This window comes from Ochotona princeps, chromosome 2 (genome assembly GCF_030435755.1).
Source record: "Ochotona princeps isolate mOchPri1 chromosome 2, mOchPri1.hap1, whole genome shotgun sequence".
Lineage (NCBI taxonomy): Eukaryota > Metazoa > Chordata > Mammalia > Lagomorpha > Ochotonidae > Ochotona > Ochotona princeps.
Window position 1 is genome coordinate 85,450,257 of NC_080833.1, and position 24,671 is coordinate 85,474,927.

A 24,671-nucleotide genomic window follows, 5' to 3' on the forward strand; every position below is an offset into this window, starting at 1 on the left:
TAAAAGGAGTTAATTGTATACACTTTCCATTGACAAAAAATGACGGCTACATATAAATCATCTACCTGCCCTTTTCCGTGATTCTTGTATGTACATGTTCATAAACTGTATGCCAAATAATTCCTGTTCCTCCTCTTCATCTACGCTTTCACTGGGGGGCAGTGTTACTTCCAGTTGCAATGGGTTGTCTCTGAAGTTGACGAACCTAGTAGTTTACCAAAAAACAGTGTAAGTGCCACAGAAGAGTGTATTTATTTCCTTAGACAAAGTAGATGATTTTATACTAAATTGCTTTTTAATTGCTTTCAATAACTGAACAACTTGGCTAGATGTGACATATCTTCATAGAGATAAAAATACTAGCCTTAGACATTATTTTTCAAAGTCTATAAAATCAATTTTAAGTCCATAGCAGTATTTAATGTTTAGCTTATAACCAGTTTTAGTGCATCTTTTTAAGATAATGCCATGAACTTAGCTTCTTCATATTTGATAGAACTGGATATTATTTATCATTTTGACATCACTCTTGCCACACTAGTAGAGACTGGATATTTTACAGTGGAAGTTTTGGGTTTTGATGTGTATTTTTGTCTCAGTGTTACTATCAAAAAACTGAGTTTTAGAAGGGAAACACCTCAGGGAGTTCTGATAATAAATAGTCTTTACCTACTTTCTGCTGGTAGTATTGTTGATTATATCACTTTGTAGTTTATGCTTTGGGGTTTTGTATTGTGAATAACATTTGTTAACAGTAAAAAATAATTTTCATAAAAATGTTAACAGGATATTTCCTTCAACTGATAAATCCCAGAACTAATTCAGTTTCAAGAGTTCTTGGATTCATTTGGACAATTTTGATAGGAACCCTATTCATCAAGTTATAAAATTTCAACATTGGAAAGATTTTTTTTTAATGTACCATTCCTATGAATGAGGACCCATATTTAGAAGACATGTCAACATGACCGTGTTCGGTCAGTTTTGCACGCACACACCTCAGGCTGGTCATGGCTTCCATGCATGCCGGGATGTCTCGCAGTCTGTTGTTGCTGAGAACCAGGGTCCCGAGATTCTTCATATTGCTGATTGTTTCTGGCAAGCTTGTTATTTCATTTCGCTGCAGCCATAACGTATGTAGATTTTGCATTCTGAAGAATTAAAAGAGGTTTCTGCAACTAGTTACACATAATATGAAAACCCTGGTTCTTATTACCTTAAAAATACAGACCAAAAAAGGTCATCTTGTATAACATCTCTCTTAACCAGAGGAATGACGGAGTTAGCTGAGTTCCTTTTGCCTGATAATTAGGATCTGAAACTAAATCCCCACAGTATAGTTCTTACCTCATGTTGTAGTGGAAATGAAATAAACAAATTCTAGAATTCACTATTTTTGTAGAATTTCTTTAAAAATTGTTTTAAAGGTTAATCTAAGTTAGAACATTACATGAGAAATCAGAAATCATGAGTATGTCTGTTTTAGGTCAAACTACTCCACTTGATAGCTAACACAAGGACCTGTACTGAGATACGCTCAAACTATGCCTCGCCTACTTAACACTGTGACTTTGGGCAAGTTAGCTACATCTCATTGTATAAGTTCATCAGTTTGTAAAATTCATGTTATTGTTGTGGCATATTATCAATTTCTTGAAGTCAACCAGATTTTCCTCTCCTAAAACGTGCTTACTTATTTGGACTAAGTAAAAAGCCACTTAATGGCTGTAGTATGGTTGGTATGAGAGCCCTTTTTGTCTTGTTCAACTTGTTAGTTCTTAATTTCAAAGATAGTTTCAAGATGTTTCTAGTAGCATAAAAATTGCTTAATTTTACCTTTCTATGGTATCAGGAAGTTGTTCAAGCCTGTTGCTTCCCATGTCCAGCCACTCAAGGGCAGGCATGTTCAACACAGCAAGTGGAATTGTAGTGAAGTGGTTCATACTCAAATCAAGGTGAGTAAGTTTTAACAGATTGCTGAGCTGTGGAGGAAAACAAGGTTTTTCTAAATAAGTGCTCACGATGTAAACCACTGTAAGATTCATATTAGTAAAGAACATACCTCACATCAAGGAATGTTCACATATCCTAAGGCCTTATTTAGTCTTTCATGGCACACGAGAAAAAAAATTAAAAATAAGTAACCTCCAGTGAAATGAAAAATGTGTAGTATTTTCATCTATTTACAGAAAATGTATTTTCCAAAATGACCAAGCTCCAGACTTCACAGGACCTGTGTAGCAAAACAATTTCTTTTCTTCCAGAACTAAGCATCTTTCATCCAGTAGCTGAGAATTATATGGGAAAACTTACTTTAAAATAATAGTTATTTGCATTGGATTGAGAACATACTGCCCCTGAGAAGCCTGCTAAACATTCCAAAGACCTCAGCTGTAGGCAACTGTCTGGGTTGCCTTGTACCTATGGGCAAGTGTTACACTAATGAGAGAAAAGCAGCCAGTAGCTGGCAGGCATTCTAGGCCTGGTTAATGCCAACTCTCTGTTAACTATACAAGAATGCCAGCATAGTTGCTTATTTTTATTATTATTTAAGATATGTGGGGAAGGCAGGGAATGCCAGGTTGGAACAGGCCACCCTGACCCCTAGGCAGTGGGGCTACAGATTGTCCAGAAAGGACGTCTCTGAATTACTGGAATGGAAGTAGCTGAGCGCATGTTTGACGGGAGAAATGACTTCCATGGTTCCAGTCACTGTACTCACAGGTGGGTGGGGGAGCTGAGAAAAAGTGGTTTAGAGAGGGGAAACCAGAGGGCATGTCTGGGTCAGGCCAGGACATCTGCCCATGTGGGAGACCTGGGCAGAGCTGAATAGTCTCACCCACTGCCCATTGGTGGCACACAAAAGCTGGGGCTGGAATGCATTCTTTGCTGGTCTAGGCTGCAGTACTGCCCGAGAGTGTTGAAGCAGGGAGAAGGCCACTCAGGCTGGGCTACAGAACCCACCAGAACATGAGAGAACTGGATCTGGGGGAAGGTCCTGTAGAGAACTTGAGGGCTCACCTCTGTGGGACTGACTGTTGCACCCGTGGGTTTGTGCAGAGAGCTGGCAGTGGTGACAGGCCTAGTCAGACTGCACCATGGAATTCTGCTGACAAGAACCCACCTGACACTCATGGGAGCTAGAGCCAGGAGGAAACTGGAAAGGCTCAGGCTGCAGCACCTGCCAGCACATTCAAAGGATGGGACTGAGGGCAGACAAGCAGGCCACAGCACCTATTGGCATGCACAAGAGCCAGGGCAGGGTGTGGGCTGTGCCTGGCTGGATTAGGCTGGAACACTCACCGGTGAGCTCTGAGACTGCAGCTGGGCCATGCCAGGCTGGGTTGAAGTACCCATCAGCACCTGCAATAATGGGTACTAGGACTGGGCTTGGTCAATCTTTGGGGTCTCTCCTGCCAGGCTGCAGCAAGCACTGCAGAATGCGAGAGCCAGGGCTGGAAGCAGCATGAGTGTGTGAAATCTGCTGATATGAGCTGGGCTGGGCTGGGCTGCAACACCTATCAGCTTGTGTGAGATACAGAGTTGGGGGCAGGACTGACCAGGCAGCTGCATCCAGCAATATGTACGTTGGCTGGTGCAGGTGACACACCGAACCTGTCCTGCACTGGCAAGAGCTAGAACAGGTATGGGACAGTCCAGGCTAAATTGTGGCACCCTCCAGGTCACATAGGAGTTGGGTCTTGCGGGTGAGCCCTCTAGGCCAGGCTAGGCTAAGCTGTGGAACCCTTCAGTGAGAGCCAGATGGTGTAGGCCATCAAGCTAGGCTACAGTACGCACCAGTGAGTGCCAGTACTGTGGCCTGGCCCAATCTAGGCAGCAGCTCGCACTGGCATGTGCAAGACTCAAAGCTGGGAATATGCCTAGTTCGGGAACCTATGAGACTTCCCCAACTCACAGGTGACTGTGAGAGCTGAGGCTGGGGGTGGGCTAGCCTATGACAGGTGGGCCTGGTAGGAGAACTTGAGGAACTCCTCTGCTAGACCACAGCGCCTGCTGGTGAGTACAAGAGCCAGGGCTGGTGGCAGGCAAGACCAGACTGGGCTGCATCACCCACTGACATATGTGCTAGCCAAGTCGGGGTAGGCCAGGCAGGGTCAGTCCACAGCATATATTGGCTTGAGTGGGAGCCAGAACAGAGTGCAGGCCAGGCCAGGTCAGGTCAGACCAGTTCACTTGAGGGTTGGGAATAGGACTGGGCCAGACTGGGCTAAGCCAGGCTGTAGCATCTTGTGCTGAATGCTGAGACTGGGAGAGACCATCCGCAGACTGGGCTGCAACACCCACCGGCACATGCAAGACCCAGAGCTTGGAGCAGGCCTAGTAGCCAAGCCTTTGAGACTCCCCTGTTAGGCCACTGCTTCCATGGGTGAGTGTGACAGCTGGGAATGGGCTGGCCTGGACCACAGTACTGCTTGGAAAACACAAGATCTGGGTTATGAGCAGGCCTAGTAAGGAAACTGGGCACCACTCTGTTAGGCTGCAGCTCTTGCTGGTGAGTATAAGAGCCAGGGCTGGTGACAGACCAGGCTAGGCAAGGAAGCAGCACTGATTGTCATGTGTGTGGGCTAGGTCTGGGGATGGGTTGGGCTGAGCTAAGGTGCAGCACCCATGGGTGTGCATGAAAGCCAGATGGGAGATATGATGGACCACAGTACATGGCAGCACACACAAAAACTGGGACTCAGGGCAGACCTGGTGGGGATTATCGGAGATTGCCCTGACTAGGCTGTGCTACCTGCTGGTGTATGTGAAAACCAGGCCTGTGGCAGGCTGTGCTGGGCTAGGCCACAGCACACATCAGTTTGCGTAAGTGATGGGTAGCCTGGTATGTGCATTGTTTGGTGCAGGGAACCTTCCTAGGTTCATAAAAGTCACTGGACTTTGGCCTTCCAGGAGGCCTAGGTCATTCATACACTGTCCTGAATAAACTTTATATCAACTTCCCAGAGTTTATTTCCACTGAGAGAATCTTAGTGCCTGATAATTTATATACAATACTTTATTGATAGTAGAAGAGCAGAATAAGATGGCAGCTGAGTAAGACTCTCGAACGATCATCTGTCCAGAGAGACATGAATTGAAGAGCTATGCACGCACCACGTTGCTTTTACAAATGCTCTGGAGACAAAGTGAGAGTTCACTGAATGATTTTAATACAACAAGAGGAAAATACATACTGCAGAGTTATCCACTTCACTATTCCCCCAGTTCCAAAAAGCACAGCATAGATAAGGGATCTTGCCCCCTTTCTTGGAAAGGGGGGAGTGGGCATGGATCCAACATTGGTAGTCATGATTCATTGTGAGCAGTACATCTGCGATTTTGAAACAAATCTGAGCCCTGGGTATCACACAGCGGAAGGTTTTAGCCCGGAAGGATGGCAAACCTTTATTTAGAGCACCACTGCCACCTAGTGTTGAAGTCAAAGAAAAGTCTATTAAGGCTAAAGAAAATAAATTGACTGCTTAGAATTTCTGAAAGGCCAGACACAAAAGAAGCCAGATTATGAAGACTTGGGGCGGGTGGCATGGGGCGGAGGGAAATTGTCAAGTGTACAAATTACATCATACACAAACAAGTTTCAGAAACACTCATGAAACTGTGTCCTCATGTAAGGACAAAACAGGGATTCTGAAATGAACCATAACGGATCTGATATTGTCAAAAGCTCATATTTAGAGTTTAAAATAAAAGGCACGCAACAAACTCCACAAGAATACACAGAAGTGACTTACTATTATAACAGACTTGATAGGAGTGTTTTAGAATGGTGCCTGCACCATATGGGAGTGCAGATTCAAGTTCCAGTTACTCTGTGAAACCCTTCAACCTTCTTGCTAATGTGCCTGGAAGGTGACAGAAGATAGCCCAAGGACTAGGATTTCTGCCACCCTCCTGGGATGTAGGAGGACAACTGAACAGATCTATAGGAAAACAACCGATTAAAGAGAGGACATTGGGAATCCTTGCCAGTGTGGAGCCAGAGCTGGTTGCAATTCTGCCAGGAAGGTTCCAGGAAAAGTTAATATGGAAAAGCACAGGCAAGAAACTCCCTAGTCCTCACCACACTAAAGTGTAGTCTAATATTAAATTGAAAGTATCGATAACAAAATAGATTTAAAAAAAAGAATCAATGAGCTTAAAAACAGGCTACTTGAAAATACACAGTTGGCTCTAGCTGTAGGCAGCTGCTGAAGTTGCCTTGTACTTAGTCAAGTGTTACACTACTGGGAGGAAAAGCAGCTAATAATTGGCTGGAACTCTGGGTCTGGTCAGTGCCAACTCTGTGTTAACTATACCAGTGTACCAGCATAGTTGCCTATTCTACTTAAGATCTGGTGGAGGCCAGGCTGCCATCATGGCTCCCCGCACTGTGCCCTCCAACACCAACACTGAGTGTTTCAGTGGGTTGGGCAGGGTGGGGTGAGTGCAGGGCATGAGTAGCCGCCATAATTCCCCCACCACACAAGCAAGGAGATGGAGGCACACATTCTCCAGGAAAGGAGGTCGGGGGACAAATCAGAATGGGGGTCACCGAGGGCTCGTTGACATGCGACTTCCATGGACTAGGTCACTGTATCCTTAGGTGATCAGGGAGGCTGACACAGGGATCAGAAGGGGGGGATCCAGAAGACCTCCTGGACCAAGGCCCTGCCAGTGCACACGAGAGACAGGGCTGAGGGTGGACCACACCAGGCTGGGTCACAGCACCCACCAGAGCTTGGAAAAGCAGTTCTTTTTCTTTGTCTCTTTTTTTGGTAAGGTTTATTTTAATTTTTATTGGAAAGTCAGATATATATAGAGGAGGAGAAACAGACAGGAAGATCTTCCGTCCAATGATTCATTCCTCAAGTGGCCACAGCGGCCAGTGCTGAGCCGATCCGAAGCCAGGGGCCAGCAGCCTCTTCCAGGTCTCCCACACGCAGCTGCAGCTCCCAAGACTTTGGGCTGTCCTCGACTGCTTTCCCAGGCCACAACCAGAGAGCTGAATAGGAAGCAGGACAGCCGGGATTAGAGACGGCTCCTATATGGGATTCCGGTGTATGCAAGGCGAGGACTTCAGCTGCTAAGCTATTGTACCAGACCTGGAAAAGCAGTTCTTGGGGGAGAGTTTGGTAGTGCTTTTCTGGGGTCACCCTGACTAGGCTACAGCATCTGCCAACATGCATGGGACACAAGGGTGGGCTGGTAGGAGACTTTGGGGACACCCTTGCTATACCATAGCACCTATTGATGTGCATAAAAACTGAGGCAAGGGCTGGGCCAGGCCAGGCTAAGCTGTCAGGGCTTCGGTTGGGCCGGGCCAGGTTAGGCTGCAACAGCTGCTGGTTTGTGTGAGAGTTGGCATTGGGGACAAGACTGACCAGACTGACCAGACAGCTGCACCTACTGGGTATGTGGGTTGGCTGGAGCAAGAGACAAGCGAAAACTGGCCCTGCACCAGCTGGCGCACACGAGAGCATGGTCTGAGGATCTCCCACGGGAGGTTTCTTGGGTGACTTCCAAACTAGACCACTGCACTCAATCTTTCATCTCAGGGACAATCACATGGGCATATGGTCTAACCCAAGCACATGCTGCAGGACTGGGCCACCCCAGCTGCCTACTCTTCCGTAGGAATGGATAGTATGGGCCTGGTGCAGTAGCCTAGTGGCTAAAGACATTGCATTGCATGTGCTGAGATCCCACATGGGCACCATTTTGTATCCTGGCTGCCCCACTTCCCATCTAGGTTCCTGCTTGTGGCCTGGGAAAGCAGTAGAGGTTGGCCTAAAGCCTTGGGATCCTGCATCCACGTGGGAGATCCAGAAGAAGTTCATGGCTCCTGACTTCAGATTAGCTCAGCTGCAACCATTGTGGCTACTTGTGGAGTGAACTAGCAGATGGAAGATCTTTCTCTCTGTAAATCTGACTTTCCAATAAAAATAAATCTTAATAGAAAAAGAATGGAGAAGATACCCAGAAAATAAGATACACACACAGAAAATAAGATAGCCAGTTCACCTAAGCAAAGAGAGGACTCTGAGTTCCACATCAAAAGATGGAAAGCAGGACAGGTTGAACAACACCTCTGGCCTGTGGACACACTGAAATCCTCCAGCAAAATGAAGCTAAAACTCCTCCGAATGAAGACCACACAAGTAACATATTCAGATCATGTTTCCCCACATCAAGATCTCCAAGGCTACATCAAATGACCATCTTTGATGTAGTCTGATGGCAAGGAGTGACATAAACGCCCCTCCTCCCCCAGGGCACAGTAGAAAAACTGAAACGTTTATTCATCCACCTTCCCCACAACCTGGACCCTCTCCACTGTAGCTGGAGGTTGACCTGGGTCTGCAACTCCCTCATCTTCATAGTCAATTTCAAACGAAAAAAGAAAAAAATATATAGTTTGGAGGAGAGAATAAAAGAATCAAGGGAAAAAAGAAGAGCTTACGGGAGCATTGACACAGCATGTAAATAGCAAATACGACAATAACTGGAGGCCAGGGTGAGCTGAGAATGTCAAAGAGGTAGGAAGTATCTTTAAAAAGATAAGAAGAGAAATTATGAAACCCAGAAAAATGAACTATTCAGCTATGGGAAGGGGTAGGATCACCGGTTAGGTTCAACTCGACCAAGCTTACCCCAAGAAACAACCAGGCTCTCCGAGGCTCAAGATAAAGAGAGTGTTCTCAAAGTATTCCCTACAGTGCCATCAGGTAAAACCAATTTTAAGTCAAAAAGCGTAAACAAAAGAAGAGATGTAATGATATCAAAAAAGGTTTCTTTCAGCCGGAGGAACTGACAATTGTAAACATTTGCACCCAGTGTCAGAGCACCCAGATATATTTAGCAAATATTAAGATTTAAATAAAGACCCCAATACCATAAGCATAGGTTCTGTAACACTCTACTTTTGGGAATGGGAACAGATTAGCCACACGCAAAATCAACAAAGAAACAGTACAGTTAACTTGCACCTAAGTCAGTTGGATGATGGGCATCTACAGGACTCTCCATCCCACAGCTGCAGAGCACACCCGCTTCTCAGCAGCACAGGCAAGGCTCCCCAGGAGAGGTCAAACGTGCCATGTCACAAAACTAGCTTCAACAAGTCTTCTTCAAAACTACCAAGCATACTTCCTACGCATAATACGATAAAACTAGAAATCAGTAACAAAAAATTGGAAATAACAACAATACATGGACCTTAACTTATTCCTAAACAACCAGGGGATCAAGGAATAAATTCGAAAGGAAATTTAAAGATTCTTTGCAACAAATGAAAATGTGGCGCACCAAAATCTATGTAATATAGTAAAGACAGCACTACAGGGGAACTTGTAACACCAAGTGCTTATATTTATAAAAGTGGAAAAATCTCAAGGAGCTTATCACTGAATCTTAACGAATTATAAAACAAAGAACAAAAACTCCAAATGACTAGAAGGAAAGAAAAGCGGAACTTGGAGCAGAAAGAAGCAAAGTGAAGCTGCAAGAACTCAATGAAATGAAGACGGGGCCTGGCGTGATAGTGTAGTGGTTAAAGTCCTCACCTTGCACGCCCCGGGATCCCATATGGGTGCCGGTTCTAATCCCGGCGGCCCCATTTCCCATTCAGCTCCCTGCTTGTGGCCTGGGAAAGCAGCTGAGGATGGCCCAAAGTCTTGGAACCCTGCACCCGCATGGGAGACCTGGAAGAGCTCCTGGCTCCTGGCTTCGGATCGGTGCAGCACCGGCCGTTGTGCTCACTTGGGGAGTGAACAATTGGACAGAAGATGTTCTTCTCTGTCTCTCCTCCTCTCTGTATATCTGCCTTTCCAATAAAAATAAATAAATGTTAAAAAAAAAAGAAATGAAGAGTTGGTTCTTTAAAAAGATTAACAAATTGATAAAACCTTTGTTAGACATAGAAAAAAAGAAGTTTCAAATCAACGAAATTACAGATGAAAATGCAAACATCCTAATTGGTACTACACAAATACAAAGGATTGGATTAGTCCAGTGGTTAAACTGCCAATTATGATGCCAGAAATCTGGGGTCAGTGTTATGATGCAGTGGGTAAAGTGCCACTTTGTTTCCCATTCAGCTGTATGCTAATATGTTTGGAAAGACAACATAAAGCCGCCTGAATACTTGGACGCCTGTCATCCATGTTGGAGACGAGAACAGAGTTCAAGCTTCTATCTTCAGCTTGATCTGTACTTGGCTTTTGTAACTGTTTGGGCAACAAACCAGCAAGTGGACAATCTCTGCATCTCTTAGTCTACCTGTCACTTTGCCTTTCAAATAAATAAATCTCAAAAATTAAAAGAAAAAAAAGAATTCAGCCAAGTTGCAGGATACAAAGCAAATGTGCAAAGATAGTAGCATTTAAATACACCTAAAAAAGAAATCAAGAAAATCATTCTATTTCCCATAGCTGCCAAAAGTACATATGAATAAATTCAACCAAAGAGGTGAACTATTTCAACTATGAAAATTATGAAACACCAATGAAATAAATTGAACAGGACACACTCACACAAATGGAAGAATGGGATCATGCTTAGGAATTGGAAGAATCTGTATCATTAATAAGTTGTCTATCTGCCAGAATGATTTATAGATTTAATGGAACTAGATAAAAACACTACCAACAATTTTGTGGAACCACAACAGACCTTGAATATGCAAAGCGATCTTCAGCAAAATCAACAAAGCAGGGGTCGTTACACTCCCTGACTTCACAGTGGTATGAGACCAGACAATACAGTGCAGCTGGTTAAGCCTCCACTTCAACATCTATATCCCTTATCATAGTGCTGGTTTAAGTCCTGGATGGCTGAATGCTTCTGACCCAGTTTCCTAGTAATACTCCTGAGAGTCACTGGAAGATAACTCAATTGTTTGGATCCAGGTGGAGTTTGGGGCACCTGGCTTTGGCCTGGCCCATGCCGCTGACTGTGGGCATTTGAGGAGTAAATCAGCTAATGAAACATGTTTGCCTCTCTCTTTCTGTCGCTCCATTGCTCTGATTTCAAGCAAATTAAATCAAAATAAATGAAAAGTAAAGTGTGAAACTACAGTAATTAAGACATCAGTTATTGGCATAAAAGCAAATATGTCAATTAATAGAACAGAATAGGAATCCTAGAAGTAGACCCCACATTCACAGCTGCCTGATCTTTGACAGAGATACTAAAAATGTTTGCTGGGAAAAGGACAGTCTAAAAAAGTAAGTGGCACCAGAGAAAATACATTTCCATGTGCAGAATAGTGAAGCCAGGTTCTCGTCTCTCGTCATGTATAAAAGTCAACTCAAAATGTATTAAAGATTTAAAGATAAGACTTGAAATTTAGAAACTATTAAAACAAGACAAATGCATCAGGATATTGGAATGAGCAAACACTTCTGGTTAAGACTATTAAAATACAGGAAACAAAAACAGAAACAGACAATTGTGCTTTCTTTAAACTAAAAAAGTTTTTGCACAACAAAGAAAATCACCAATAGAGTAATGGGGTAATCCCAGAATGGGAGTAAATATTTGGAAATCATACATCTGATAAAGTATTAATAACCAGAATATAAAAGAAACTCAAACCACAACAAAAACCCCTCCAAATAACTCCATTAAAAAATAAACAGCTCGGGCCCGGCAGCGTGGCCTAGCGGCTAAAGTCCTCGCCTTCAAAGCCCCGGGATCCCATGTGGGCGCCGGTTCTAATCCCGGCAGCTCCACTTCCCATCCAGCTCCCTGCTTGTGGCCTGGGAAAGCAGTTGAGGACGGCCCAATGCATTGGGACACTGCACCGGCGTGGGAGACCTGGAAGAGGTTCCAGGTTCCCGGCTTCAGATCGGCACAGCACCGGCCTGTTGCGGCTCACTTGGGGAGTGAATCATCGGATGGAAGATCTTCCTCTCTGTCTCTCCTCCTCTCTGTATATCTGGCTGTAATAAAATGAATAAATCTTTAAAAAAAATAAATAAACAGCTCTAAATAGAAATTTCTCAAAGGAAGACATACAAATGGCTCACAGGTATGTGAAAAGCTGCTGAACAACATTAATCCTGGGGAAATGCAAGCCGAAACTACAATGAGGTAGTCCCTCACTCCGATTAGCTTGTTGATTATAACAAAGACAAAAGACAACATGTCCTGGTTAGGATTTGGAGAAAAGAAAATTCTTATACACTGGCTCTGGAAATGTAAGTTAGAACAATTATTATTGAAAAGCATGGGTGTTCATCAAAAAACTAAAAATAGAAGTAGCATATGATCCAATAATCCTGCTCTTGGATACACACACACACACTCCAATCCATCAAAGCAATATTTGTACCTTTATGTTTACTGCAGCATTACTCCTAATGGCCAAAAGATGGAATCAAGTAATTACCCAGCTGATGAATGGATAAGGAAAATGTATTACAAGTATAGAATGAAATATTATCTTGTCATAAAAAGAATGACATTCTGTTATTTGTCAAAATTATGGTAGGAACTGTCTGGGTCATTATGCTGAGTGAAATAAACCCCGCACAAAAAGAGCAGGATTACATAACTTTACTTCTTTGTAGGATCTAAAAAGTTTATCCCATAGAAGTGTAACAGTATACTTGTGGTTCAAGAGGCTAGGGAAGGTAATGAGAGAAGTTAGAGAGGAGTAAGAAGTCCGGGTGTTCTATTGGGCAGTAGAGGCATTAATGATAGAAATGATGTGCTGTATATTTTACTTTGAACCACAAAAAAAACTCACAAAATTTTTAAAGAAAGATTCTGAACAATTCACTATAAGAAAATGTCTAGGGCCCGGCACTGTGGCCTAGCGGCTAAAGTCCTCGCCTTCAAAGCCCCGGGATCCCATATGGGCACTGGTTCTAATCCCGGCAGCTCCACTTCCCATCCAGCTCCCTGCTTGTGGCCTGGGAAAGCAGTTGAGGACGGCCCAATGCATTGGGACACTGCATCTGCGTGGGAGACCCGGAAGAGGTTCCAGGTTCCTGGCTTCGGATCAGCGCGCACCGGCCGTTGCGGCTCACTTGGGGAGTGAATCATCGGATGGAAGATCTTCCTCTCTGTCTCTCCTCCTCTCTGTATATCTGACTTTGTAATAAAAATAAATAAATCTTTAAAAAAAAAGAAAATGTCTAATTATTGAGGAGAGATTTACTCTGATTGGATATTACACAGTGCATACATATTGTACAAAATCTTTAATGGCACCCATGGAAATGTATAAATTCTTGTATGTCAGTTCAAAATAAACTGAAATAAAAAATACAGTATCAGTGTTCTCAACTTAAGAAAACAAACATACGACTAGCTTGATGATGAGATTCTCCCATCCTTGCCTCTAGCTTTAATACCTGTCTTCAATCTGGTATTTATTATTCTTATACTTGTTTTGGATATTTCATGACTATACACATAAATGTTTGTATACATTTTTCTATATACATATTACTATTATATGCATTAAAAATTTTAAGTTTTATGATATAAGATTCTGTAACATCTTTTTTTTTGCAAAATCAGTTTTTTAAAACCAGTTATAGACAGGTAAGTTTTATTTGCAAAGGGAACAAGTGAATGGGGAAACAAGAGCGAAGAGAAAGCACCTCCTGGGAGAAAGGCGGGAAGTGGGATGGCTCTTGAAAGGAAAAAGAGAGAGACACCCACAAAATCAGTTTTTAAAATGTATTAATGTTGCTGTTTATAAGCTCTAGTTAATTGTTTAAAATATCTTCCATTTACATGTTCTTCCCCAGCCTGGAAAGATTGTACATACCTGACTCATCCACCATTGTATTTTTTTTTTTTTACCGATTTTTTTTTTTAATTAGGGTAAAAAGTTACAAGGGCTAAAGGGAATATTGAGGAGAAGCCCCACCCAGTCTCCCACCCACCCCAGGTCCCGGATGTTGGGCATGCTCTGAGATCCTTGCTCAAGTGGTCCCGGTAGTTCACCATTTATGCATTGCTACCAATCTCGCCACTCCAGACACGATGAGACTGTTGAATAATCTACTGATTGACATAGTCCATCACAGAGTCTCCCTTTGTCCAGTGTTTCGCTGCCAACATATAGCTGAGGTGGTTGACTGTCCTGTTCTATCTTCCGTCTTTTCTTGGTTAAGGTTCTAAGTCCGCCATTTTGATTGAGGGGATCCCCAAAGAAACTTTGAGGTGTTCCCAGACCTGAATCCTATATGTACTAGCAAGTACAGGACCTGGCACAGTCCGTCTCCCCATCAGCTGGTGGTTGCAATTGCTGAGTTGGTTCCGTCTTGAGCCTCAACTTCCACTGGTACCAATGGGTGTTGCAGTCTAGCCTGGCTCTGCCCATCACATACTCGGCCCTCACACCAACCATTGGGAGCTGCAGCCTAGTGAGAGCGACCCACAATAATCCCCACCAGGCCCACCCTTGCCCTGATTTGCCAGCACCTGTAGCAGCCTGGTTCAGTCTGCCCCACATCCCATTTGGCTTTTGTAAACGTCGAAGGGTATTGGAGCTTAGTTGTATCCAACCAGCTCAACTGCCCAGCCCTCATGGATGTTGTTGAGTGCCTCTCTGTCTAGCCATCCCATTCTCTATCCTAGTTATTTTGTGCCCTCCCATGGGAGTATTAACCCAAGAGGGGGGGCGCATTCTTCCCCTCCCAGGTCACTCTCACTCTGGGATTATGTTCTCTCCAGGTGGCTCTGTGGTTGGGCTTAACAGTATTGGCCCCTAGTGCCAGCTTCTGCCATGGGTAAGCCCCAACAGCTCCACCCTCTCCAGTTTTGTTAACACTAGTAGGAATAGTCCACCTGTCCTGGCTCTTCCCTGATCTGGTCCATATGAGGTGCACAGGTGCTGCAGCCCTGCCTAGTCTGGTCCCAGCTCACGCTCTCCAGTGGGAGTAGCTATCCAGCAAGGTAACTACCCCTTAGTCCCCTGTCGGCTCTGCCCCTCCCTTCCAGATTCTCACGTGTACTGGTTGGGTGCTGCGGTCTCATCTGGCACAGGCAGCCTCACCTTGGTATTCTGTGTTGTATCCTGCTTTTGTCACAAATGAACCTGGCTCGACCCACACTCTGCTCTGGCGTTCGGATTTGCCAGTGGATGACGCGAACTAACTCAGCCTGGTCTACCCCCAGCCCATGCCAAATGTATGCGAGTGGTGCATTTTTTCTGGGCTGTTTCCTTCCGTGCTTCTTGTGCTTATTTGTAGGACCTGTGTCCTGTCAGAGGAGTTGCTCAGGCTCCTCCCTCAGAACCCCTCCTGGTGCCAGGTTTCGCGCATACCAGTGGGTCCGTGGGCCAGCACACTCAGTTCATCTCCTGTCCTAGCAGGAGCAACGGCTTTTCTTTACTGGCCTTCAACCCATTCTGGTTCTTGCTGTTGGATGTTTCAGCCCAGCCACGGCTCGTCCATACCCACATATAGCACATACATGACTCAGTTGGGGTTGAAATCCAGCCTAGTCTATCTCACATCTACCCTGGTCCTCCAGAACACCAGAAGGTGTTGCAGTCTGACCGGGCCCAGTGCGCCAAGTCCCAGTCCACACTTGTGCCAAGGGAGGATACAACTGTGTCCTGACCAGAATGCAGCCCCATTCCAGCTTGTGCGCCCCTTGGTGGAAACCTTCACCCAGCCAGGGTCTCCCCCCTGCTCCCCAACTGGGCCTGATCACAGCCAGTGTTAAGCGTGCCAGTGGTTGCTCTGGTTCAGCTCAGCATAGCCCATCGCCTGTCGCAATCCCTGTCCTAGACACTGTGGCTAAACTCCTTGGTTTCATCCAGCTTAGACTGTCACCATCCCCACTCCGAAGTCACCCAGTGGGGTTGGAATTTCCTCAGGGCGTGGCCCACACACCCCCCATACAATCCACCCCAGATATGGTTCTCAAGTGCTAGTTAATGTCGAGGCCCTGCCCACTGTGACCCCTGTGCTGATCCATCATCATGGCAAGTAATGGGTACATCCTGCTGGGCATGCCCAGAGTCTGGGCTTTTGAATGAACTGGTATTCGGTGCTCAGCATTATTAAGTAATTACAGGTTCTTCAGAGGAAGATTTACTGTCATTGGGAATCTTTAGGATTGATTCACGGCTGCAACGCACTGCGGGTTCAGCGTGGAGCTACCTAAGCAGCACATCAAACAACCAAAATCCCAGAGCTCCCCTGCCTGGCGGCCAGCAGGCAAATCCTGGCACCAAATGGCGCACTGGCCACCCGGGAGTGGCTCACCATGTGCACGTGGTGGCCGGTGTGCGCAAAGCAGGCATGGGACGACCCATGTAGCCCTGGGGTGCCTCCACAGTCTGGCAGCTACAGGAAGTTATGATCCCCGGACTCAAAGACCCACCCCTTCCCATTCCCCTCCCCAGCTCAAGTTGAAGCAAGCAGTAGGAGGAGCTGGACCTGCCTAACAAAGCCAGAGTCCCACCTCCGAGAGGTCAGCTCCTGGGGCTCAGTTAGGCAGGTCTGAGCGTGACTGGCCACGTGCACGTGGCAGCCGGTGCACAAAAAGCAGGCACACCATTGTACTTTAAATTACTGAATAATTTTGATATCAGCTTTGTAAATAGGTAAGTAATATTCAACATATTTTAGGCATGTCTTTTAGCTCAGGTAACTAGAAATGATCAAATATGAGGTGAACTCAACTTTTCGTGAACATAAAATCACAAAATGTCTTCTTTCCATAGCCAACAAAAGTCTCAAAATGTTGAGAATTAGATTCACTTATGTAAAAACGTATTCATTTGGATAGGAAGGTTTATGTTTTATTTCTGTCTAAGATGTGTTCAGATTAACATTTGTATCACAGAAAATTACACAAAGACATTATGAGGATAGTTCAAAAAAGCAGGTGAGTCCTGTCTGGGGAGCGGGGATTGCTGGGGGTGGGGGGGGGGGATGATGCTGTTTCCTTGTCTTAAGAGTTCAGATCATATCATCTGACTTTAGTAATTTTCAAATTGCTCAAATTTAAAATGAAGAATACTGGTTTTTTTTACACTAGCAAATGTACCTTTGTGTGTACACAGTGCGTGTAATTGCATGCTTGAATGATGCGTCTCCAGTGCCTGGCTTCTCATTAATACCAGAACCATTTGCTTTTAGACTGTTGCAAAGATAATCAAACGATTACAATCTAACCATCTCATTTTGCATATGTGAAAACTGGGACCTGAGACCTACTAATGAAAAATGGCATGTGTCCAAGGCCAATGGTTATTTGGAGAACATGTTTTTGATGGGAATCAATCCTAGGCTTAAGATTTTGTTTTTGTATTTTCTCCAATATAAGCTATGTTTTAAGTGAAGAAACCAAGGTGAAAACTGGTTAGTGGAAATATACAAATTTACATGGTTTTTACATGAAGAGACAGTTTTAGGGATATAAATCACAAAAAAATTAGAAATAAAAAAATAAAAAAAGTTAGAAAGTGTCCACATGATGATGTATTTCATCATGTACAGGGGCATAGTGATCATTACATGAATCTATTGTATTATGAAGTATTCCTGCATATGTATAATGCTTTATTTGTGAAAGCAACTAATAATAGTTCGTAGAATATAAACATATCTTGGAAAAATTTAAATTTAAATTTTAAATTTAACCTCTATCTAAAAACTGGTCACTTTGTAAAAACTGACACCACACTGATTATGCTTTATGATAATTGGTTATTTTTATGAAATGTACTTATTAAGTGAAGATTACAACCTAGAGCCTGCCCTCCATCCTAGGAGTTGAAGAAAATAAAACTCTCTCTGTTCCTTAAGGAGATCAGTCTAGACAAATGTCAGCACTGTGACAATAATACGGGATGTTTTCTGAAAACAGATGTTTCTCTAATGAATAACTTCTGTTATTCATATACTAGGGAATTGTTTCATTAAGCATTTTTCTCATGGCATTTCCTCATTACTTGTATTTTTTTCTTACTATCACATACTTGAGAAATAAACTAGTTGATGGAAAATAATATCATAGTCATTTATATCTTTCTGACCTCTTGTGGAAGATCACATATATCTCTGTTAACAGCCAGTTCTAGTTTCTCCAAGCTGGCACAGTTGCTTAATTCCTTGGGGACTGTCTTGATTTTGTTGTAGCTAAGAATGAGTTCCTGAAGCCTAGTGAGCAGTCCTACAAGAAAAAAAAATAGCAATACACAAGAGATGGCAGATGGATGCAAAATAATGTTTCCAGCTACATATAATATCACAACTTGCTTTTATCAGCAAATTCATAGTTACTAGGTTCTTTTCCCAGTCTCTATATTACCCATCCTTCAAACACCGCAAGGTTTGTCAGTACTCAGTAATATGAGAAAAAATATTAAAAGAAAAAAGGAAGAAAGGAAGGGAGAGAGGGAGGGAAGAAAGAGGGAGGGTGAGCAAGAGAGGAGGAGGAAAAAGGAAGGAGAGAGGGAAGAAGGAAGAAAGAAGGAAGCATGGAAATCTTATTTCCATTCTGTTCTACCTACACTACATCTTGAGCAAGTTTCCTCTTTGGGAATTTTTCTTTCTTGCCCACAACCTGTTCTCCTCTAGGGAGAATGGCTGAACCAAGAATATTGTCTCCAGAATCTACAGAATTATATTTCCAAAGAGGCTTTTCTCACATTGAGATCTCATCTTCAGTTACTTCAGTAAATTCAGAACTTGGATCTCTTAGAAACTTTCACTTAACTTTTTGTCTTAATTTTCTCAATATTCAAGCCTATATAATGATGAGATTTGTACTCCATGTACTGAAAAAATAAGTGAAAGTCAGTGAAACCACATCTGCACTTGCACAAAATAGCACACAAATGGAGAATTTTCTTACCAATTCCTCGAGGAATCTCTGAAATGGTGTTTCTAGATAAATCTAACACAAGGAGATTCTGGAATCTTCCAATGAATTCAGGAATTTTCAATAAGCCAGTTCTGTGAAGTTGCCATTCCTGTAGCTGACTGAGTTTCAGTAGAGAAGAAGGCAGAGTCTAAACTCAGGTAAAAGGAATAAGCAGGGTCATTATGCTATTTAATAAATTATTTTAGTATCATGCCACACTGTAGTGTGATATTGTTTGATCTGTTAAAAAAAACTGTATTTTTTTTCTTAGTTGGTTACATTTCCCAGGACTTGGCGCTGCTTATGAATTTTCACATCATCATTTTATTTTTTTTTGCCAAAGTTCAAATGTATTTTGTTCACTAGTGCATGGACACATTGAACTATCTCAAAGATTCCTTTACACTAGGCTTTCCTAGAGTACATAAGCTATTGAAAATGACAATGTCCCACAAAATGACTTTAATCAATAATTCAAAATTTTCTTCCACTTCTATTTTAAAGTATTTTATAAATGTTTAGAGAGAGTCTTTAACTTAAGAGTTTTGAGAGTTCCAACTATTCTGAACTCTGTATGCCTTTTCCAATTCATCATAATAGCTAGAAGAGAAGTAGCGGAGTTAAATAGATTTATATTTATAAAAACAAATACTTATTCAAAGGTTGGAAACACTAGTAATATGCCAAATGCATTAAGCAGTGGAGTGTGTGTGTGCAAAAATATGAATCATGTGGTGGACCCAGCCAAACAAAAACAGAGTACATTTTCATTTTGTGGACTGTTGACTAAGCATTTCTTTGGGCATGCTATATATAATCAATCCCTTTTTAGAAAGAATAGGAAATGGCTTATTAGAAAGATTAATAAGAGAAATGTAACAAATGAATTAAGTTCAGACAGAGTTGAAATATATGGGAATTTTGCAAAAAAAAAGTGTGAAGTTACGTTTCTTTTCAATTGTTCAGATCAATTTGGTATACTATGAAAGTTGCAATTTTCATTGATCCCAGTCTTTATCTGAGAAGCATTCTCTCAACTCTTTCAATGTGGAAATGCAAATATTATTTCTCTAATGTTTACCTTCCATTCCTCTTTTTCTATCTTCAGAATGACTCTCCCATCTTCCCTGGTGACCTTTTCTTTTAGCTTGGTTAAGCTCACTCGTTCTTCCCAGATCCTCACTAGTCTGGGAGACCAGAAAATCATTTTAGTTTATAGGTAGTGACATCAGTACTAATCACTTTTATTTTTAAAATGACTCATCAGAGACAACCACTTGATCAACAGTACCTGAAAATCAGACAATTTGTTTTGCAAGACATTTAAGTAGGAATAGCACCACAAACACCCTAAGTTTTTGAAAGATATCTTACTCTAATTTAATTTATGAGAACTTTACTAAAATATAAGTCATATAGCATAAAAGTCATCCTTTTAAGGAATACAGATAGTGGAATTTTCTGTATTCACAGCATATATAACCATCACTTCTGTCCAGTATCGAAGCATTTTATCACTCAGAAAAGAAACTCCATACCAATTAGCAGTCTCTCCCTATTTCTCTATATTCCACCTTCTAGAAATCACGAATGTACTTTTTGTCTCTATACATTTGTCACTTCAGAACATTTTCTGCAAGTGAGGTCATAGAACACGTGGTCTTTTGTGTCAGGCCTCTCAGCATTGCCGTATTCTTTTATTCATTCCTCTTTGTGGCACAATGACTTCACTCTATCTGTCCATCACATGTATCTACCATGTATATACAATATGTTCTTTGTTAATTTCACCTTTTGGCTATTGTGAGTAATGCTTTGAACATCTGAGCAAAAGTCTTTATGAGAAGTGTTCACTTAAAACGTTTAGGAAGCCATTGGTTAGAATTAGGCTCTTCCTCTATGACCCGGGAGACCAACCTCAAAATGAAAATGAAGTCAATCATGGTGAAGCTTCATTTCACCAAACTGAAAATTATGTGACCTTCCTGAGAATTGAAGAGAAAGTGACAACAGACACATTTCACAAACAGGTAGGTTTAAATTGGCATGAAAACCAAGTTCCCTCTATTACAAATCTTAGACAAACACTGTAGCCTCGTGGTAAAGAGTTGTTTTTCTATTGTTCTCTCTCCCCGTCCCTGCTTTATAAGGAAAATACCTTTGAAGTGACCAATTCCACTTTGTTCCTTCATTTGCTTTTAAACACAAATCCTTTTCTATCTCTAAACCAACCATTTCTGCTGGGCCCATTGGAAGACTTATACTATTTTATGAAATTAAATGTTGCCCGGTTATATAAGAGAAAATAACTCCAATTCAGATCTTTAAGCTGCATTGCTGAAAGTTTATTGATAGACCATGATAGACTGTGCTTTCAATTTCTTTTGAATATATTCACAGGAGTAAAACTGCTAGGCCTCCGAGCCAGGTTCGGTCGCAACAAAAGCAATACACAACACAGAATGCCAAGGTGAGGCTGCCTGAGCCAGATGTGACTGCAGCACCCAACCAGTACACGTGAGAACAAGGAAGGGAGGGGGTGGAGCCAGGGGACTAAGGGGTGGTTACCTTGCTGGATAGCTACTCCCACTGGAGAGCGTGAGCTGGGATGGGGGCAGACCAGACTAGGCAGGGCTACAACACCTGTGCGTCCCATGTGGACCAGATCAGGGAAGAGCCAGGACAGGTGGACTATTCCTACTGGTGCAAACAAAATTAGAGTGAGTGAGAGCTGTTGGGGCTTACCCATGGCAGAAGCTGGCACTAGGGGCTAATACTGTCAAGTCTAACCACAGAACCATCTGGAGAGAACATAATTCGGTAGTGAGAGAGACCTGGGAGGGAAATAGTGGGCTCCTCCCTCTTGGGTTAATACTCCCATGGGAGGGCACAAAATACTAGGACAGGGGCAGGGGTGGCTAGACAGAGAGGCACTCAACAACATCCATGAGGGCTGGATAGCTGAGCTGGTTAGATGAAACTAAGCCCTTCGACGTTTACGAGAGCCCGATGAGATATGGGACAGACTGGACTAATCTACTACACATGCTGGCAAACCAGTGTAGGGGTGGGCCTGGTGGGGGTTATTGTGAGTCGCTCTGACTGGGCTGCAGCTCCCACTGGTTTATGTGAGGGCCGAGTATGTGATGGGCAGAGCCAGGCTAGACTGGACTGCAACACCCATTGGTTCTGGTGGAGGTTGGGGCTGAGAACAGGACCAACCCAGCAGTTGCAACCACCAGCTGATCAGGGTGATGGGTTGTGCCAGGCCCTGTACTTGCTAGTACATACAAGAATCTGGTCTGGGAACACCTCAAAGTTTCTTTGGGGATCCCCTCAATCAAAATGGAGGACTCACAACTTTATCCAAGAGAAGATGGAAGATAAAACAGTCAATCAACCACCTCAGCTATATGTTGGCAGCAAAATACTGGACAAAGGGAGATTATATGATGGACTATGTCAATCAGTGGATTCTACAACAGCCTCATCATACCTGGAGTGGCGAGATTGGCAATGATTTATAACTGGTGAACTATCAGAACCACTTGAGCAAGGATCTCAGAGCGTGCCCTACATCCAGGACCTGGGGTGGGTGGGAGACTGGGTGGGGCTTCTCCCCCAATATTTCTTTTACCTCAGATATATGAAGGAAACAATGAGGAAATAGTGGTATTACCCACTTTCCCATAGCCCTTGTACCTTTTTACCCTAATTAACAATGTAAAGATTGTAAAAAACAGAATAAAAAAATAAATAAATTTAAAAATCAGTAATAAAAACAGAATAATATAGAATTTAAAAAAACCTGCTAGGCCTCACAGTAACACAACGTTAAACACTTCCGGATAAGATCCAACTGTTTGCAAAGTTACTGCATTATTTAAGGCTGTAGATCAGTGTATCAAAGTTCCAACTTCACCACATCCTCACTAATACTACTGTCAATCCTTTTGTATTATATCATTCTAGGGGTATGAATAATACTTAGTTGTGGACTTGATTTGCATTTCTGAGTAATTAACCCATAAATATTTAATAAATTTTTTGTAATAGTTTACAAATAATACAGATCAGCTTCAGAGTTCAATTGTATATCCCTGGAGTGAGCATTGGCCACTCTGCTTCTCCTGATGATGGCTGAAAGGCATGGAATCTTGTCACCCAAGTGGGAAACCTGGATGGAGTTCCAGGCGTCTGGCTTTGTCCTGGTCCAGCCCCTGCTCTTGTGGGCATTTGAGGAACGAATGGACCAATAGAAGATCTGTCTCTACCTCTTTTTACTACTCTTTCAAATAAATAAATTTCAAAACGTTAATGGGAAAATGGAATTAAAAGATAATGTTTTTTGCGGGAGCCCGGCAGCGTGGCCTAGAGGCTAAAGTCCTCACCTTGAACGCCCTGGGATCCTATATGGGTGCTGGTTCTAATCCCGGAAGCTCCACTTCCCATCCAGCTCCACTTTCCGTCCAGCTCCCTGCTTGTGGCCTGGGAAAGCAGTCGAGGACCGACCAAAGCTTTGGGACCTTGCACCCATGTGGGAGACCCAGAAGAGGTTCCAGGTCCCGGCTCTGGATTGGTGCAAAATCCCCTGAAATCCATGCATGGCTTTTCTTATTTTCCACAAACATTTTGAAGATAGTTTGTGCAGATGCTTTTGTGGCTTGTGACTCACTTCCGTTAACCACATTTCATTGAGTCTGGTGTTTTTTTTTTTTAAAGATTTATTTATTTTTATTACAAAGTCAGATATACAGAGAGGAGGAGAGACAGAGAGGAAGATCTTCCGTCCGATGATTCACTCCCCAAATGAGCCGCAACGGGCCGGTGCTGCGCCGATCCGAAGCTGGGAACCAGGAACCTCTTCCAGGTCTCCCACGCGGGTGCAGGGTTCCAAAGCATTGGGCCGTCCTCGACTGCTTTCCCAGGCCACAAGCAGGGAGCTGGATGGGAAGTGGAGCTGCCGGGATTAGAACCGGCACCCATATGGGATCCTGGCGCATTCAAGGTGAGGACTTTAGCCGCTAGGCCACGCTGCCGGGCCTGAGTCCAGTGTTTCTTTAAGTGAGAACTCAACAAGGCATTTAAAAAATCATGTTTTCATAATTATGATGCTACACATTTGTACTAATCCAAAAGAATAAATAGGCTGGAACCTACTTTTGTTGAAATTCCTTCTCTCGCTTTATGTCTTCATTGTGTTTCTGTATTCTTTTTTCCCAGACCTCCTTTACAGCACTGACAGCACTGGGGCAGGCCACATTTTCGGTCATGATTTCTCCACATTGTCACAGAGTCATCAACACCATTAGATTCTGAATAACTGCCTCACATATACCAACTTAGGATGGACCTAACTGAAATGGAATAGAAAAGCAATATTTCAGAGTGTTCATTGAGTACCAGTATGATCCTAACAGTTAATATTTATTGAACTCCTTTCACGTTCCTAAAATGTCATATAATTTATACATCATTTTTTACTCTAAAAGTTCTCATCAAATACTATGATGTTGATATTTATTGTTTAATATATGGATAAGAAAACTGAGCCTTGAAAAGATGAACAATTTATATCTAATACATTGCAGAGATAGGGACTGACTCCATGTCTATTTTCATTTTTACCCCTTAATTCACACCTAAGGAAAAGTTAAAACCAGCCAAGCATAGAAAAATAGCTAAATAACACCTATCTAAAATAAGATGCTGGCATATCTGTCATATGCTGTAGGCATAAACTGGAATTCAGTTAAGTTATAACATACATTAGAATTATCTTCTATTATTTAAAAATAAGTTGCAAATGGACAGATGCATCGTTG

The 24,671-nt window shown here is 42.9% G+C and overlaps 1 protein-coding gene across 2 annotated transcripts in view; it reads right to left on the reverse strand.

The window, feature by feature from the left end:
* LRRC39 (leucine rich repeat containing 39) overlaps positions 1-24,671 on the reverse strand; it is a 44,274-nt gene that overhangs the window by 14,168 nt on the left and 5,435 nt on the right. For both annotated transcript variants that reach the window (XM_058659563.1, XM_004582009.4), the window contains exons 2-8: positions 24,007-24,203; positions 19,928-20,033; positions 18,838-18,994; positions 18,017-18,153; positions 1,837-1,982; positions 999-1,151; positions 66-205 (exon numbers count right to left, since the gene is read on the reverse strand). In XM_058659563.1, the coding sequence (XP_058515546.1) occupies positions 66-205; positions 999-1,151; positions 1,837-1,982; positions 18,017-18,153; positions 18,838-18,994; positions 19,928-20,033; positions 24,007-24,119 (952 nt within the window). In that variant the 5' untranslated portion in view covers positions 24,120-24,203. The remainder of the gene's footprint in view (positions 1-65; positions 206-998; positions 1,152-1,836; positions 1,983-18,016; positions 18,154-18,837; positions 18,995-19,927; positions 20,034-24,006; positions 24,204-24,671) is intronic.